At 29.5% G+C, this 16,896-nt stretch overlaps 3 protein-coding genes across 8 annotated transcripts; 1 reads left to right on the forward strand and 2 right to left on the reverse strand.

Moving 5' to 3' along the window:
• Positions 1-14: 14 nt before the first annotated feature.
• Positions 15-8,723, reverse strand: whd (carnitine O-palmitoyltransferase whd). 3 transcript variants are annotated; one of them, XM_034332358.2, is made up of 15 exons: positions 8,565-8,723; positions 6,538-6,701; positions 6,323-6,459; positions 5,940-6,216; positions 5,466-5,789; positions 5,188-5,387; positions 4,835-5,039; positions 4,658-4,765; positions 4,555-4,580; positions 3,547-3,609; positions 2,631-2,745; positions 2,281-2,550; positions 1,850-1,999; positions 1,573-1,782; positions 15-1,511 (listed from the first exon to the last, which is right to left on the reverse strand). In XM_034332358.2, the coding sequence occupies exons 2-15, from the start codon at positions 6,676-6,678 to the stop codon at positions 1,407-1,409; spliced, it is 2,331 nt and encodes a 776-aa protein (XP_034188249.1). In that variant the 5' UTR covers positions 6,679-6,701; positions 8,565-8,723; the 3' UTR covers positions 15-1,406. The 3 variants fall into 3 exon arrangements, with proteins under 3 accessions (XP_034188249.1, XP_034188246.1, XP_034188248.1); XM_034332355.2 differs by lacking the exon at positions 3,547-3,609 and adding an exon at positions 4,141-4,206; XM_034332357.2 differs by lacking the exons at positions 3,547-3,609; positions 8,565-8,723 and adding exons at positions 4,141-4,206; positions 6,771-7,298.
• On the forward strand, positions 8,321-11,925 carry cin (Molybdenum cofactor synthesis protein cinnamon). Of its 2 annotated transcripts, none has more exons than XM_034332360.2 (11): positions 8,321-8,456; positions 9,293-9,423; positions 9,499-9,686; positions 9,760-9,973; positions 10,043-10,321; positions 10,389-10,455; positions 10,539-10,653; positions 10,719-10,994; positions 11,057-11,196; positions 11,265-11,452; positions 11,521-11,925. In XM_034332360.2, the coding sequence occupies exons 1-11, from the start codon at positions 8,453-8,455 to the stop codon at positions 11,758-11,760; spliced, it is 1,842 nt and encodes a 613-aa protein (XP_034188251.1). In that variant the 5' UTR covers positions 8,321-8,452; the 3' UTR covers positions 11,761-11,925. The 2 variants fall into 2 exon arrangements, with proteins under 2 accessions (XP_034188251.1, XP_034188250.1); XM_034332359.2 differs by lacking the exon at positions 8,321-8,456 and adding an exon at positions 8,985-9,148.
• On the reverse strand, positions 10,316-14,564 carry LOC117607989 (4-aminobutyrate aminotransferase, mitochondrial). Of its 3 annotated transcripts, none has more exons than XR_013064421.1 (11): positions 14,325-14,529; positions 14,118-14,233; positions 13,875-14,042; positions 13,722-13,808; positions 13,442-13,637; positions 13,207-13,379; positions 13,003-13,137; positions 12,761-12,918; positions 12,419-12,687; positions 11,929-12,333; positions 10,316-10,499 (listed from the first exon to the last, which is right to left on the reverse strand). XR_013064421.1 is itself a non-coding variant. In XM_076693129.1 (11 exons), exons 2-11 carry the CDS (start codon positions 14,374-14,376, stop codon positions 12,206-12,208), a joined length of 1,482 nt encoding a protein of 493 aa, XP_076549244.1. In that variant the 5' UTR covers positions 14,377-14,422; positions 14,546-14,564; the 3' UTR covers positions 11,264-12,205. The 3 variants fall into 3 exon arrangements, 2 of the variants coding, with proteins under 2 accessions (XP_076549244.1, XP_034188252.1); XM_076693129.1 differs by lacking the exon at positions 10,316-10,499 and adding an exon at positions 14,546-14,564 and having other exon boundaries at positions 11,264-12,333; positions 14,325-14,422; XM_034332361.2 differs by lacking the exon at positions 10,316-10,499 and having other exon boundaries at positions 11,264-12,333.
• Between the last annotated feature and the right edge of the window lie 2,332 nt (positions 14,565-16,896).

Below are 16,896 nucleotides of genomic sequence, written 5' to 3' on the forward strand. Positions count from 1 at the left end.
GTTTAAATTTGAAACTTCAATTGTATTACAGATTAATTTTGTGCTTGAAGAAAAAGGAAATTGAAAATTTATTTTTAAAAATTATAGTAATTTCGATTATTAAAATAAACATTATTATCAATGATCATGCTTCACTTGTCAATAGTATTTTAAATGCATAAGAACACAGGGAAATATTTAAATTTGAAATTGTAATCGAATTAATATGTACACCTAAGATTATGGTACATTTCATTTCTTGTATATAATTTATATCAAAGAAATAAATATACTAATATTAGGATTGTAAATTTACATTATAAAAGCACCAATACATTGAATTATAATTTTAACAAAGAGGTAAATACTTCACATGTTGTACAAGGTGTTAAAAAAAACCATTCGAGATTTATATGATACGTGGGTCATACCATCCTGATTAAAATACTGTTCATATGTATATAATAATTAGTAAAGGCTATTTACTTAGATTTTTATAATCAGAATAGTATGCCCTATATATCATATAAATCTTAAATATAATTTTTCAACAACCTGTATAAAACTATCTACAACAATAAAGCCTTGCATTGATAGGTTGCAGAAATTGATTTATGGCATATTATTTAATATATTTTTATACTAATTACTAACATGATTACATTGTATTAAAAGTGACAAGTTGTTAATGTAATACTTATTATTAATAAAATATAATAATTTCTCTAATGAGGTTCGTGTAAGATTCATTTCGAATTTATATGCCGTTATGAATTATAACTTTGTCAGTATGCATTTAATACTTTAGTAGCAATGATAATCATCAATTCATTTATAAATATCTGATAAAGCGAGTATAGAGTGAGTATTTTTTGAAGAATTAATATACCGTTAAAACAATGCTTGTTTTGTTATTTATATTCCATACAAATGAGTTACTTTGAAAAATAGATATCTGAAAAATTAAAACTTTTAAGATAATAATGTTTTGAATGTTTAATAGTCAATTCCTGTAAATGCTATTATAATTGACAGTTCCTTCTTACTTAAAAATAGCTTTTCTTTACAAATGTTCATTACAAAAATAAGTATAGGTAAACTATACGCGTTTCATCACTTTCATGTACATTGTATAATATCAAAGAGTATGAAATATAAATCTTTTGTATACAAAGTTACTTAAAAATCATTCGCAAGTTAACAACCAAAAACTTGCTTCATATATTTGTTGAATAATGTTCAGCTTTACCTTAATTTTTCATTTGTACTTTTAGTAACTTCCTGCTTAATATATCTGTCCAGGTAATTGTTGGTGCATTTAATTCTGTGGAGGAATAGCATTTTGCAAACTTATAAAAGAAAATGTTTAAGACTCTAAGTCTCCACAAGTGCACATAATATTACATTTCTTCTGCACTGTAAAATGATTACATAGAACCATTCTTTTGTGCTTGTAGTTTTTTATATTCAACGAACAAATTCTTCATATCGTCTAACGACTTCTCTATTTGTTTTGCAAATCTGGCAGCATTCTAAAACAAGTAAAATTATGTTAAAAATGCGATTAATAATAAGTTTATTTAATACACTTACAGTTTTTGGAGAACTACGTTTGCATGAGATATGGAAAAACAAAAGATTTTCTCCAGCAATAATATAAGAAACCCCATAACCATCATCGGCCACGGGGCCAAAACCACCTCCCGCAGAAATACAATTAGGATGCTTTTTCAAATTTATTAATGATGTTTGACCATGTGGAGTCTGTGAAGTAGATAACTTCCATGGTTCGCTTAAAACTTCCTGAAAAACAGAAATTACAATTCAAAAATTATCTTCCAGGTAAATATATTATTTTATAAATTATCACCTTCAAGAAAGGAGAATCCACTTCTAAATACTTGGATACTACATATAAACAAAACAGATGTCTATCTATTCCTTTGCCACACATTGCATCTTGATAACCTTTCTGATGTTGCTTTGCTGCTGCTAGCAATAATTTATATTTAAGGTCTATCTGTAATAATAAAATGTTTATACATGCGATACAAACTGTATAATTAATCGTTATAGCCAAAGGGTAAAGCAGAATAAAATGGACAAAAGTGCCATTAATGACAATGCGCAATTCAATAGTCTATCAAAAGAAACAGTGAACTGTATGTTAGGCTCTTTGTATAAAAATGTATAATATTCATAAATATTTTATCATAGTTGTTTGTTATTATAAACAGAATAAAACGTTTATTAATCAACATTAAAAACTTAGATTTTATTATAAAAATTTGAATTACTTACAGTAGCATCTTTATCTTCCATTGTTTTAACCCACTCTGTAGATTCAATTGTACATGGTCTTACTGTTTCTGTTCTTCCTTCTCTGAACAGTCTAGTCATGGATGCTTCATAAGTTAAATTGAATTTACCAGAATCACGGAAGTAGGCCAATTGAAGAGCCATTTGTATATATGCATCCGGTGACATAGAATTAACTTTCATGAAACCTTTACCATATGCATTGTGTACATAAATGCGTAATTCAACGTCATTTAATAAATTCTGTGCAACCTAATAATTAAAAGTATTATATAACATTTCTCTTTTTTAACAGATATTTGTTCATTAAAAATTTCAACAATTTTTTTTACTTCATTTGATTTTTCAATAGCTTCTATACAATTCTGGTTTAAGTCCCATTGAAGCCGTGTAGCAGGTGGAGGTGTAAATTCAGGTTCTCCTTGAACGTGACCATCCTCTTTATATCTGCAATATATTTTAATGAATACTTTAAACCATAAGATATGGTAAAATAAAATATAGTTATAAAGTATAATGAGAATGAGCAATAAGCAAGTTTATACAAAAATCAAAGTTGCAGTTTATGAATATGAGTGTGTGTTATTGTTTATGAACACAAACACTATAATAAAATCGTACCTTTCGATTAAGTAGATAAGATACAATTGCTATATTGTATATAAACAATAATAAATGGAAACTATTCAATACAGTTTTTTTTTATTAATAAGCCACTTACGATTGTTTGAATTTTATATAATTATTGTAATAAAAATGTAACAAGTAAAATAAATAAAAGCATGAGTGTGCATGTTAAATTTTATGTTTTACATTTACCTTCCAAGAAATTTTTAAATAAATCTTGATTTTTTAGCAGTTTTTATTATTAAACTGTTTGTGTCCATTTTGTTCTCCACACATTACAATTTTTAACAAGAAAATATGTATAAGTTCATAATAAAGTTTAGTAAATGATTGTGCTTCAAATATTGAAACTAATGACATTTTACCAGGTACTTCTTGGTTTAGTCGTATTTCACAAGAGGAGATCTTGTTAAATTTTAACATTAAATATTTTGCTATTAACTATATATATCTAGAACCGCACATTAGTAGTTACAGTATCATTGTGTAGAAGTTTATTGAAAAGTTAATGTCTTTAATCTCCTGAAAGCATACGTGTAACAATTCACATACATATTATATACACAGTGTTAGTATATAGAAAGGTATGGTGTTAATAGAAAAATAATTATGAAAAGTTACCCCATTTCCACATCATTAGCTATAACATATTCCCATAGAGATCCCATGATAGGTGCGTCTGCCCTAATAAGAGCATATTGTAGAAAAAATTATTAAATCTATTACATTTAAAATAAACATTTCAATTTTGTTAATTATTAAAATGATTAATAATTGAAAAATAAATAAAACAAAGAGATGGCAGAGTTCATATAAAAAAGTATTGACTATTAAATTTTCCTAAATCTTGAATGACAAATTTTAATAAACGTGGTTTTTTTAATCAACAATTAGCTTATGTTTACAAAAATATATTTACATTTATTTTACTTTATATCAAATAATGAATTTGTATTGTACTACGGATTAATATTTTGCTTACGAGAATTGTTTAAAAACAAGAAAGTACAATTTTTACAAAAATTGAGTATCTACATAAAATTTAAAGTACATTAATAAATCAGTTAAGCTTGAAAGTAATTATTGAAGTTTTTCAATAATAGTTAAGGTAATTACAGTGAAGGTTTAAAGTGAACGCAGAATAAGTAGAAGAAGCAAAAGAACAGTAACGAGTGAAACCTAGCACCGTGAAAGCAATGAATTTAAGATCCTTACTTTCCAGTATCGTTTTCCTGAGATATCACGTACTCCCACAAATGTGACATCACTGCAGCATCTGCCCTGCTCATTACTTTTTGTTATTTCTCAACCCCAATATAGTTTATCATATTTTTATAATAATTTAAATAGAGTTTTAAGAAAATTTTATTCAAATAAATAAAATACCAACACTTCTATTAATTTATAAATGCAATAATATTGTATACTTCTTCATTTTTAGGAAGTTAAAAAAAGCTATAAATATAGTAATAAAACAAAGAGTAAAAATATATGTAACACTTTCTAAATACATAGATGTTACGTAATAATGAAGATGATTCAGTATGAAACAATTCTTTTTCAACCATCTTCTTGTTTTACATTTTACTTTTTCATTATATAAAAAACTTATTCATCTTAAAAACTTACCACGAATGTTCAGCATTGAATCCAGTCTGAAAAATAAAATGATATATTTAATAATTGTTACGTTATAGTGCACTGATTTAATATTATCAATAATATTACTTACTCTACCATTGTTGCCTATGCATAAAGTAAAAGATTTGTCAAACCATCTGTCGTGTCCTGTACCATGTAATAGAATTCGTCCATATTGATCTAATTTTTCTGGATCCATCTATTAATACATAAAACATAAATTTATTGATTTATAAATAAAATTCATCGTTATTAAAATAATACTTACTGGGTCATATATATATGGCATATCATCTAGTGCAACTACAAATGCTGCTTTTTCAATTAGGTCTAAAGATGCTTTATTCACTCCCTTTGAAAAGAATTCTTCTCTAGCTATGGCCCATGCAGTTCTTTCACCTGCTGTTAAAGCAGCCAATTTTTCTTCCCCTTCTGAGGGCTTTGATTTATCATCTAAAATTTGTTGCATCTGACTGGAATATACATAATTCACTATTTAATCATGAATAACCATTACTTATAAAATGTATAGAGTTATACCAGTTTAGTGTAAAAAAAAGAATTAGGTCGATAGCTGCTAGAGTAACACTTTATCTGACTCACCCTGAATAGTTTACTTACATTTCGATTTCACAAGGTTGAAGAATTCTGTTTTTGTGATAAATAAAAACTTTAAAGTATCTTCCCTTATGATACACAACGATGTGCTTAGAATCCTGATAATGTACAAGTTTGTCTGTCTCGCGTCCTGGTATTCTTGTAGTGTTAAATAATCTTTCATATTGCCACGAACATAAAGGCACCAGTCCTTGAATTAAAATCTAAAAACAAAACGCAATATTAAATATTCCATAATATTTTCCTTACAAAGAAATATATTCTCAATTACTGTCACTAACCGGTTCTAATTCTTGACGTTCGATAAGACGTCTATATTGCAAACATGAATAAATAACGCTTGCGGCCCGAGCAGTTTGTATCTTGGTGGGATGCATCAAAATAGCATCGATGCCGTAAAAGTTTGAGTTCACCATAATGGGAGATCTACCACGTAGGTAAACATATTCTTCCCACCAATCAGAAACATAATTAGTAGCCCACCAAGATTTCAATATCAGATAATGTTGAAGTTTTACACCGATGCCCTTTTGAAATTCATTGGCCAGTGTCTCCATACGAGCATAATTTTCATCGTCGAGTAAAGGTCGAACACTTCGCAAGTACTATTTAAATAATAATCCAATTATGTATTTTGCAATTGCTTTGGTTACGATAAAAGAAGCGAAGATGTGGGAAACAAAAATTGGACGAAAAATTATTTCAGGAATTCACTCACAACTAATATAAGATTACAAAGTATTCTATAATCTAACCCGTTTCATAGTATCCTCTACTGTGGGTAATGGTAGCCGTGGTAAGGACCCTTGAAAACTGTATAGCATTGGCTTGTGCCATCCAAAGAATAATCTTACTAATGTAGTCCACATTTTAGTAATTTTTGAAGTACTAGACCCCTTTTCTCTGGATTCATACATCCATCCTTTATACATAAGTAATAATTTCAAAGTGTATCGAATCAGATGTATCACCATCAACCATAACATTAATCCAAACATAAAGGATCCTAATAAATGTGCCAATATTACAGACCTATCAACATAACAAGAAATTAATAATTAATATAAACAATTAATCAGGTATTATTGACTGTACAATGATTGTACAAAAGTTATATTTAAAAGATTAACTGAATTACCCTGAAAAATAGGGTGCAGCTTTTCCAACAGGATCATAGGGTACTTTAAATCCTGCAAAATGTATTACAGTCACCACAGCTATGGTAAACCATAAACTTTCCAAGGAAGCAGGGTATACACCACTTCTTAGATTGTTCTAAAATTTAATTCAAATACTTTGCTAGACCTGTTTAGGCATTATATTTTAAATCAATGTATTATTTTATTTACTTACAACAAATCTGAAGAACCTCTTTTTCCAAGAGCGAATACCTGATTGCCATACCAAGTGTAAAACTTCTCTATCAAAATTAACATCCCATCCTTCATGAGTAATGGAAAAACTGAATGCTACAGCTGAATGTGCTTCTGCCATGTCATCTATTAACTGTTACAATCCTAAAATGAATAGTAACATTAATAATAATATAAATCTAGTGTAAAAAAATAAAATTTTTATTGACCTACATTTCACTATAAGAACAAGATATATTTTTAATTCTTTCTCATACTTTTTGTACATGAAACTGTATACTTATATACTTTACTATAAAAACGCGGGAAACATTTACATTTGCATCTAAACAATGAATTGTAATTTTTCATTTGTACATGGTATTTTATTCTACAATAAAAATCAACACATTGTTCAGCTATAATTTCTGTGTGTATATACTTTCAGATAGTACAGTTTACAGCTTGTATGCTTCATTTAAGGTATGTAAGTACATATGTATAACCTTGGACTTTGGACCGCTGTTCATTTGATTCGAAGCGCGGCCATAATTTTAGCAAACAATTACCCGATTTCGCTACACACGCTAAGTCCATCCGCAAATTATACCCCTAGTCAGTGTCTATTAGAAATTATAATAACGTGGTTCATAATAATATTTATCCTCGAAATATTAGCAAATAAAAATAACATAAACCTCTTCGCGCTTACAACATAACCGGATGCGTATAAATAATAGGACTTCTTGCGTTAAGTAGTGCTTTGAACCAGTTCTTCACAATAACAGATTGCTCAACAAGTAAATGTTTTAAAAATTATAGTTTCATTTTATTATTTCGCTCTGATTTATATCGAACGAGAAAGTTTTTGAAATATTTCATTTAAGTATATATTTTATTTAAGTCAGCCAATGTGTGCATAGTACCTCTTCTTGCCCCTGTATCACCCCGCGCGACTTCTTATAATCAGTACTTACATATGTATATTATTCTTGTTATGAATGAACAGTCTTTGATAAGATACAGCTGTTTTAGTACCATAATTAAATAAACATGCTTGCATTATCAAATATCCGTACTCAATCGTTACGCACTGATAAATGCGTCACAATGAATTCTGATAAATAACAATTACTACGCTAATTACAATTCAGTGGTGGATATTGTATTTTAGGAATCTTGGGCGAAAAAAATATTTGGATTCCTACTTAAAAATATGGATAAACTTGAAGAAAAGGTGCTCTCCCTCTGATGTTTAAAAAACGTGTTAATAATTAATCTGACACCTTCGTGTTACCGTTTCAAATAATTTTCTTAAGTAGATAATCTGAAAAAGTTAAACCAATCGCTCGTTAACGATAATGACGCAGTAAAAAATATAAATTGAAAAGGAAAAAGGTTGATGTTTAATACAATATCGGCTTCCTGTAAATATGATGAATCACCGTGTATAAATTAAAATTCTTAGATCATTGTAAACAATATATTGATCATATCCATATGGAATATTAAAAGCGTGTATAAATGTTTTTTTAAGATGTGCTTCTAACGAGTTTGGGGCAAAATAGAAATTTTAAGCTTCAAGTAGCGACTCAAAATGAGATATAATTAACTTTCTCCGAAATGTTATTTAACACATTACTGAGAGACATTGTTGAGATTTCAATGTGTTATGCGTTCATTTCAACTCAATATAAAATTAATATATAAATTGTGATCATTTGTGTTAAATACATTTATACAATACAAAACAGTTACATTCTTTTTTGTCAGATAAACATTTATCCCCGTTACTTTACTTCGTTTGTATAAATGCGACGAAAGTCGAAGGTTGTTAGCCTTAAGAAACGAAACTTTACGCTGATTGGATGTAGCGAAGGGGGTGTGTATGGTCGTGCCTCCCATCTTGGATTTTTATGCGTAAGTAGGCCAAAATAATCTATATACTGTTCTTATTAATAGAATGCTACTTTCCCACACATTGTTTACATTAACGACAAAATGAAAGATAATTAATAAAAATATTACCGTAGTTATCAGTAATTCCTGCGACGTAAAAGTAAACCAATTGTCAACAAAACTTCACAAGCTAATGTGCAAAGACTAATCTCCAAGCACCTCGATCCTTCTGTTGCACTACTATCGCTGAGACCACTGAGACTGAGACTTCTCACTTCCCTGCATTTGATTCAGAATGTTTTTACAGTGACTAGAGATCCATTAAGACTGAATATGCCTTTGTTACCGAAGAATTACGACTTTGGGGTACCTTCTACCCCAAGGTGAGATTAGGTCTGCGCAATCGGTATAACAGTCGTATCTTGATGTCACGAGAGTCCATATCTAAGCGCGCAGGTTGGAAGATGATGGGGGAACGCAGCGATGGTGGGGGAAAGCGATCCGCCAATCGTTTTCCACTTCCGCTGGAAGTATCGCCAATCAGAGCGACAATGCGCAGAAAAGAACGAAAACTGGTCTTTTCGCAGTTATGGAGTCTCGTGACATCAAGTATATATAGATTTATGCTAGTTATATATACACAGTGACTGATTTAAATACGTGGCAATATTTATATAAAATTATGAATTCAATAAGATTTGGATTATTAACAGGTAAATATTATATATTTTATTGTTTTTCAACTTATTATTGAATTTCTTGTTTATTTACCACTATTAACTTTACTTATTCTACTGTATCATAAAATAATAATAAGGGTTTCTATATACGAAAATTTTATTAACTTTTATTATTAGTAAGCGATAGCTGCTTTGAGTATAAAAAGGAGGACAAAAGTGGACCAGAGGTAGAAACTGAAATTGAAAAAATTTTAAGAGGTCAAATATGTCATAAAAGTATTGTTCCGGATGATGCATATGCAATAAAGGTATATTCATTTATTATAAGAATACAGAATTTTAAAGAAGGCATTACAATGTTTACATTTATTCATTGTATTTAGGAGAAGCTGATTTTTTGGAGTGATAGCGGACATGTAGATGTTATTTTCACCATTGGTGGGACAGGATTTTCAAAAAGAGATGTAACTCCAGAAGCAACAAAAGAAATTATTCAAAAAGAAGCTCCTGGGATAGTTATAGCAATGCTAATGTCAAGTCTACAAATTACTCCAATGGCTATGTTATCAAGGTATTATTTACTAAAAGTTAGTTGTAATGATATAGATCCTACTATTAATAATATTTTAATGCATTCTATTAAGAGCTATATGTGGAATACGGGGTAGAACAATAATTATTAACCTACCAGGGTCTCCAAAAGCTGCAAAGGAATGTTTAAGCATAATTGCACCTGCTATACCTCATGCTATTGATCTACTTAAAGACAACAAGGAAAGCATAAGAGACGCGCACGGGTATATACAAAATGAATCTACTGAAAAAATCTCTGTCCAAGAATGTCGAAATAAAACTTCAGTAAGATTGCATTTTTCTTCTTATTTGATGAATGTATTACAGAAAATGTATATCAAGAAATTCTTATAGTTATGTTTAGGAAGTATAACTAAACGAAACAGAGAATCGCCATACCCTATGATTTCTGTAGAAGAAGCTTTACAAATGATATTAAAATATGTTGAACCATTAAGCAACAAATCAAATGAAGATTTGGAAAAAGTTCATGGCAAAATATTGAATGGCAATTTGTATTCTAAATATGATTTACCACCATTTAGAGCGTCTATTAAAGACGGTTACGCAGTCTTAGCAAATGATGGAAAAGGCAGGAGACAAGTATTGAATGGAATAAAAGCAGGGGGCGTTGTAAGCTACAGTTACGATAAATTATGATTATAAAAGTACCGCAAATTTTACCCTCATGTATTTGTAGGCCACTGGAATTATTCTTCAACCTGGTACATGTGTAAGAGTAAATACAGGTGCTCCGATTCCAGATGGTAAATTTAACCATACTTTATCCAAGTGTAATCCTTGATTTTATCTATGATAATTTTCATATTTATTTTTCATTATTTTGTAGACGCAACAGCTGTTGTTCAAGTTGAAGATACCAAACTTATAAAAGGAACCGACGATAATACAGAAGAGAAAGAAATTGAAATTATGTCAGAAGTAAAACATGGACAAGACATTAGGTATTTTACTTTTAATAATACGGAAATAACTAAATAAAAAAATAATTAATACAATTTATTTTAAGACCTATTGGCTGTGATATTAAAAAAGGAGAGTTAATTCTAAAGGCCGGAACAAAACTTGGAGCAATAGAACTAGGCCTTGCTGCAGCATGTGGTTACAAACAGGTATTGGTCACTGATGTTCCAAAAATTGGTGTATTGTCTACTGGAGATGAATTACAATGCCCTGGGACAGCTTTAATGCCGGGGCATATATACGATAGCAACAAAGTTACATTGTTATTAATGTTACGAGAAAACGGCTATGATGCTCTGGACATGGGCATTGCAATAGATGAGTAAGCATATTTATACATATCTAGTAATACAAGTGTAAATTAATTTTTTCCGTATTATATAGAGAAAACGTAATGGTGAACAAGATTAAACATGCTTTAAAACAAGTTGACGTGTTAATTACATCAGGTTCTGTATCTATGGGTGACAGAGATATGTTAAAACCTATTTTACAACATTATTTTGACGCTACAATACATTTTGGTAAGACTAATAATGAAATAAGATCATTATTCTTTATAAAGAGAAATTAATAGTAAATGTATATTCAGGACGTGTAAACATGAAACCTGGAAAACCAACAACTTTTGCAACATGTATGTTCCAAAATAGAAAAAAATATTTGCTATGTTTACCCGGTAATCCAGTTTCGGCAACCGTTACTATGTACTTATTTGTACTACCTTTACTAAAGCAATTATCTAAGGACTACTCCACACCTACTATTGTGAAAGCAAAAGTATGTACTATTTTTATTTCATTATTAACTACTAAATTATACGATATTTAATATATTTCTTATGGTAGTTGACATCATCTTATAATTTGGATCCGCGTCCCGAATACGTAAGAGCAATATTAAAATGGACTGACACAGATATACTACCATTAGCTTATAGTACTGGAAACCAAATTAGTAGTAAATTACTTAGCTGCAGAAATGCAAATGCATTATTAATGTTACCAGCACGTACAACACAAAAGACTGTATTACAACAAGGAGAGGTTGTACAAGCAATGCTGTTGGGATTCACGCAGTATACATAATTAAATGAAGAGAAGAATGCTAAGTAAAAAAATAAAAATGAAATTATTGTAAATGTTTCAGAGTTTAATATTTTGTTAGTTTTATTAATAGAATTCAAACTATATTTGTAAATAATTTGTACGAATTTTTAAGGGGTAAGGAAAATAAAAATTATTATATTTAAATACCTGTTATGGTTGCACAGTATTTTTCACTTTTCCACATAAGGTCCCGGAGCCCACCTTTAGACCAGTGTTGGTCCCGTGGGGCTTTAGTTAGTTGGAATCTGACATTCCCCCGCCACTCTCCCCCAGGGGACGATGAGGAGTCTTATGCATTCCTTACACCCCCTACATCCCCTACATCTCGCTAATGACGCTGCTGTTGAAATATATTAAAATATACATTGTTTTTTTATTAAAATATATATTTAATAAATATACAACGCGGCAATATCTAAATACATCAACTTTCCGCAAATTCTTTTAAGCAGGCACGAAGATGTTCTAAAAAGATATCTGCATGATATTCTTGAAATATCAAGCATGGTCTTAATCGAATTGATTTTTCACCACAATCACCCACTTGTATACCTATACATTTATAAATGTATCATAACAATTATTATAGTAATAATGATTATAAACAAGTATGTACATATCATGAAATGCAGTTTACCTTTACAACGTATTTGATTCATTAATTTATTCTTCATATCCCTGGTTACCATATCAAATGCAATGATAAATCCTCTGCCTCGTACAGCACACATCAATTGAGGGAACTCCTGCTGTAGTGCGTTCAATTGACAAAGTAAATAATTACTAACTTGGCAAACGTGAGTTAATAGATCTTCTGCTTCAATAGTTTGCAATACAGCCTCTAATATTAGTATCTTGCTTGGGTCACCCATCCAGGCACTAAAAATTCTATACGGATGCGCTGGCCTGAATGAATAATTAATCGTTTTTATGGACTAATAGTATCTTCAAATAATACAATTAATAAAAAATTTGTTACATATATTCAGAAGAATGATAGAAACCACTAGCTTGCATTTTGTTGCTGAATGTAACTATGTCAGGAGGAGTATTCAATTCAAAATACTCATGAGCCCATATTCGTCCCGTTGCACCACCTCCTGTTTGTATTTCATCCATTATTAGAGCAATGTTCTTCTGTGTAATTTATATTTATATTAAAATTCTGCACCTTGAATTTTATTATTTCATAAGAATCCAAAGAAAACATTAAATATCCACCTTTTTAGTAATATCTTGTAAACAATGAAAAAAGTCTGGGGAAGCATGTTTATCTCCTCCTTCACACTGTATTGCTTCAACTATAATACCAGCTACTGGCATTTTCTTCTCATAGCTTTCTATTAAATCCTCTACCTTTCAATCGATAAATTTCATAATACTTAGCCATAGGATTGTTACAAAACATACAAATAACAAATTTACTTGTTCCAAGCATTTAGCATCTTCTTCTTTATTTTCTTTCTCGTGCTCATCTAATGGATATGAATATTGTGGAAAAGGTGCAATTGGCCATGGAAGGGAAGGTATATCAATTTTCATCATATATTTATAATGTGTTAATGCCAATGCACCAAACGTTCTACCATGAAATCCTCCTAATTTTATAAATTTAATCAGTTTATGGCATTGGGATATCTACAATTCTGTGTTAAAATACCTTCAAAAGAAAGGATAGATAATTCAGGACAACCAGGTGGTTTATTACAAGGTGCACTTTTCTTTTCTTCATCTGTGAAATCTTTGCCTCGACGACGTCTTTCTGCATATTTGATGAATGCCATTTGTATAGCATGTTCATTTGAACAGGCACCACACATAGCTGTGAAAACACATGGTAATCCTTTTGGAGCTACCTGATAACATAGAATGTTTATAAAAATTTTTTTTTAATTAATCATTATTTATAATTTCACTGTTGCTAAATAAAAGTATCTTACACATGGCTGAAGTAACGTATCTTGAAGTTTACATGGCCATTCTAAGCCAGGAAACAGTCCTAATGCTGGTCTATTTGCCATTATTCTCTGAAAATTGATATTAATATTCATTAGATATTTTTAATGAGGATAACAATTGTATATATTGTTTACTTGATTCCCAACACATGATAGTGCACCAAGAATAGTCCTATGATTATATCCAAGTGGAAGAGTTGAGAGTTGCATAAACATATCTAAGAAAACATTTCCATCGATATCTGCCAAATAATTTCCAACAGACCTTTGATAGTCTGCGAAATATTGAATGGAGCCTACTTGCTGCAATAGTTTTCAATTGTATCTTATTAATATTCACTATTGTAAGACTTGTTTTGTAAAGATATGAATACGAACCTGAATTTTAGAAAACTCATTTAGAAGAGCCTCTGACCTTGGTCCAGGAATTTCAGTAAGTGTATATGGTTTAGGAGGTTCTCCAGGTAGAGGTGCCTTTGGTACATGATGTAGTACTATAAATGTTTAGGAATAATATAGTATATTAATAATAGTAACAGTATTTTAATTAAACAGTAATTTGCAATGTATTTACTTTGTACTTACAGCGAGATTCTGGACCTCTTTGAATAGCATACCAAATATTTTTACATAACATGTTCTAGAAAATTCTTGCATTTATTATTATCGCTGATATCGTGAACCTATAAAATTCTATTATGTACACATATGTATTTAATTCATATTAATAAAAAGATAATGTAGAAAAATTTGAAAAGGAATCATAAAAGATATGTAATCCATTTATATGAATGACATATTCTTACTTTTGTTTCATATCATGACAGAAGAATGTAAACAGCTAACAGTTTAGATTCTATATAATATTACTTGAATTTTTAATTATTACATATTGGCAGCAAAAGTAAAACTAATGTTTATTAGAATAACTATATATTGAAAATGATTTAAAATCATTTATACTCGATAATTTCGATACAAAAGATTATTTTCATACATAAATGAAATAAAAAATAAACTTTTGAACGGTATTAATATGTGTTCCTTTGAAGTTTCATCAAGCCACTGTCATACAGTAGTTTATTATTTTTTAAGCAATTACAAATTAAAAAAGGTAAATTAACGTACTATGTTCTCTCTAACTTATATTTATAGTGCAATAAAAACAACAAAGTTTATGATTAAAATTAGTACAAATATATTTATTATAAACTAGTAATATTAGATTTAGACGAATATAGTTTATGTAATCACACTTTGTTGCTTTTTTTTTTAATCTTCTCTTAATAGAAATAAACACTTCGTTACATGATTAATAAGTGGGTACAATGAAATAGAGCAGCGTGTAATTTACACGGCTACAATTTCTTCACCCAGTTTTTACACTTCAGTAGCATGCCAAACCTTACACGACTAATATCTAATATCATACCTTAAGTATTTCTACAGATTTTTTTACAGAAAGACTTTACTTCAATGTATCGTCAAGTACCAGTCCTTATGTAAGGAATACGCGACATAATGAATGTATGTAGTCTGGCTACACTTATGCATTTAAACGTATTCGAAATTTTAGGAATATTTTATGAGTTCATATGCGTCTCGTGGAAATATCGAAGGATTAACTTTTTAAAATACGATTCATTTCTTCTGCTTGCCTCAGGAGGGAAATAAATGTAGTACGAGTTATTACTTTATATTAGTGCACTTATTCCTTTCGTATCGATACCTTAATGCAAGTACATATTATTACTTATTAGTATTTGTAAGTCCATACGAGTCTTGAGACAAAGCAGAAGAATTTCAAATATACGTGTGATTTTAAAGAGTAAATCCATTAAAGTATTTTTTTCTTTTTAAATAAAATTTCTTTAAAAATATTTGCTTTAATTTGATATGAACAGAAAAGCTAGTAAAGAATTTAGTGAACAAAAATAAATAACATTCCAATAATATAAAAGAAAGCTTTTAGAATACAATAAAATAGACATAAAATAGTATTTTAATAAATTAATGAGACGCTTATGATACTAATAATTGAAACAAGCGGATGATAAAGCTAATGCCGTGTATAAATCTGGGCAAAGTAATGAATATCCTGTAACTATAATTGAAAGTCGAAGGTAAAAAACAGATCAGTGCCAGGTTCTGTGAAATTTCAATTAAAAATACTGTACAAGCATGATCCTGGCGAAAATGTACAACCTGCTTTGAGCGATCTGCTTTCATTTTACTTGAACAAACAATTAATGATCATCAAGATGCATCTCAAATTTGTGAAGGATACATGTTAATATACATACACAAATCCACGACACTTGTCAACGTCAGAGAATGGTTTCCTAATATGGAAATATTTTTAGATCATAACAGAATAAATCTGTACATAATTTAATCTCATAAAAGTTTCAGTTCTCCGACGGTCAAACACTCATGTACTTTCACTCTTTTATGTCACTGACAAGTGAAACTTTTTTTTAATCTGTATGAATATTTATTGTATGTATATATGTTAGATGTTCATGAAATAATGTTTGCGTTTTTTTGTATATATCCTTGAAGAATATAGAAACTGAATATACTCGTACATGTACATTCTAGTATAGTTTAGTAATTTTCACAAATGGTACTTTTTAATAGCTAAAATATAAACAGTATTTTCATTGAATTCAGTTTTTCTGTTCAACTGACGTTCTTTATCATCAGCGCATAAGAACCAAAATTCTAGAATTCATTTTTTTTATAGACATTTCTACTTAAATATATACAAAGCAAGCATCTCTGCTTGTTTCTTATGAACTAATATCGTACGTTTTACTTATAAACAATTTTATAGAAAATTTATGTGGTAAAACAACATAATTGTGAGCACAATAAACAAATTTGTACAATTTATTATGCGCTTGCTAAATAAATTCTTACGTCTATATGAGAGAAAACTTGTTTTCCTCCTATTAAATAAGATGTAATGTCATAATAGTTGGACCATTTTATTTTTTGCTTGTGCTCAGCAAACCCTTGAATGGCATTCCTTTCTGTTTTTCTTTTTATGAATTCATAAAATATATTGCATTGGGTTACTAAAAACTCATCGTTCTAAACGCCCAATGGCACTGATTCGATATATTTGTAATTAGTTTTGTAACATGCATAATTA

This window comes from Osmia lignaria, chromosome 3 (assembly GCF_051020975.1).
Source record: "Osmia lignaria lignaria isolate PbOS001 chromosome 3, iyOsmLign1, whole genome shotgun sequence".
NCBI classification, from domain to species: Eukaryota; Metazoa; Arthropoda; class Insecta; order Hymenoptera; family Megachilidae; genus Osmia; species Osmia lignaria.

Excerpts from the sequence above, each read along its gene's own strand:
- whd (XM_034332355.2), bottom strand. The coding sequence starts at position 6,678 with ATGGCAGAAGCACATTCAGCTGTAGCATTCAGTTTTTCCATTACTCAT. Across the intron at positions 6,460-6,537 it reads AGAGGTTCTTCAGATTTGTT|AACAATCTAAGAAGTGGTGT; the intron begins GTAAGTAAATAA and ends ATTAAATTTTAG. Across the intron at positions 2,000-2,280 it reads TGGAAGATAAAGATGCTACT|ATAGACCTTAAATATAAATT; the intron begins GTAAGTAATTCA and ends TTATTATTACAG.
- cin (XM_034332359.2), top strand. The coding sequence starts at position 9,118 with ATGAATTCAATAAGATTTGGATTATTAACAG. Across the intron at positions 10,995-11,056 it reads ATGGGCATTGCAATAGATGA|AGAAAACGTAATGGTGAACA; the intron begins GTAAGCATATTT and ends CGTATTATATAG. Across the intron at positions 11,197-11,264 it reads TGACGCTACAATACATTTTG|GACGTGTAAACATGAAACCT; the intron begins GTAAGACTAATA and ends ATGTATATTCAG.
- LOC117607989 (XM_076693129.1), bottom strand. The coding sequence starts at position 14,376 with ATGTTATGTAAAAATATTTGGTATGCTATTCAAAGAGGTCCAGAATCT. Across the intron at positions 14,043-14,117 it reads ATGAGTTTTCTAAAATTCAG|CAAGTAGGCTCCATTCAATA; the intron begins GTTCGTATTCAT and ends AAACTATTGCAG. Across the intron at positions 12,919-13,002 it reads TACAAGATATTACTAAAAAG|AAGAACATTGCTCTAATAAT; the intron begins GTGGATATTTAA and ends TAAATTACACAG.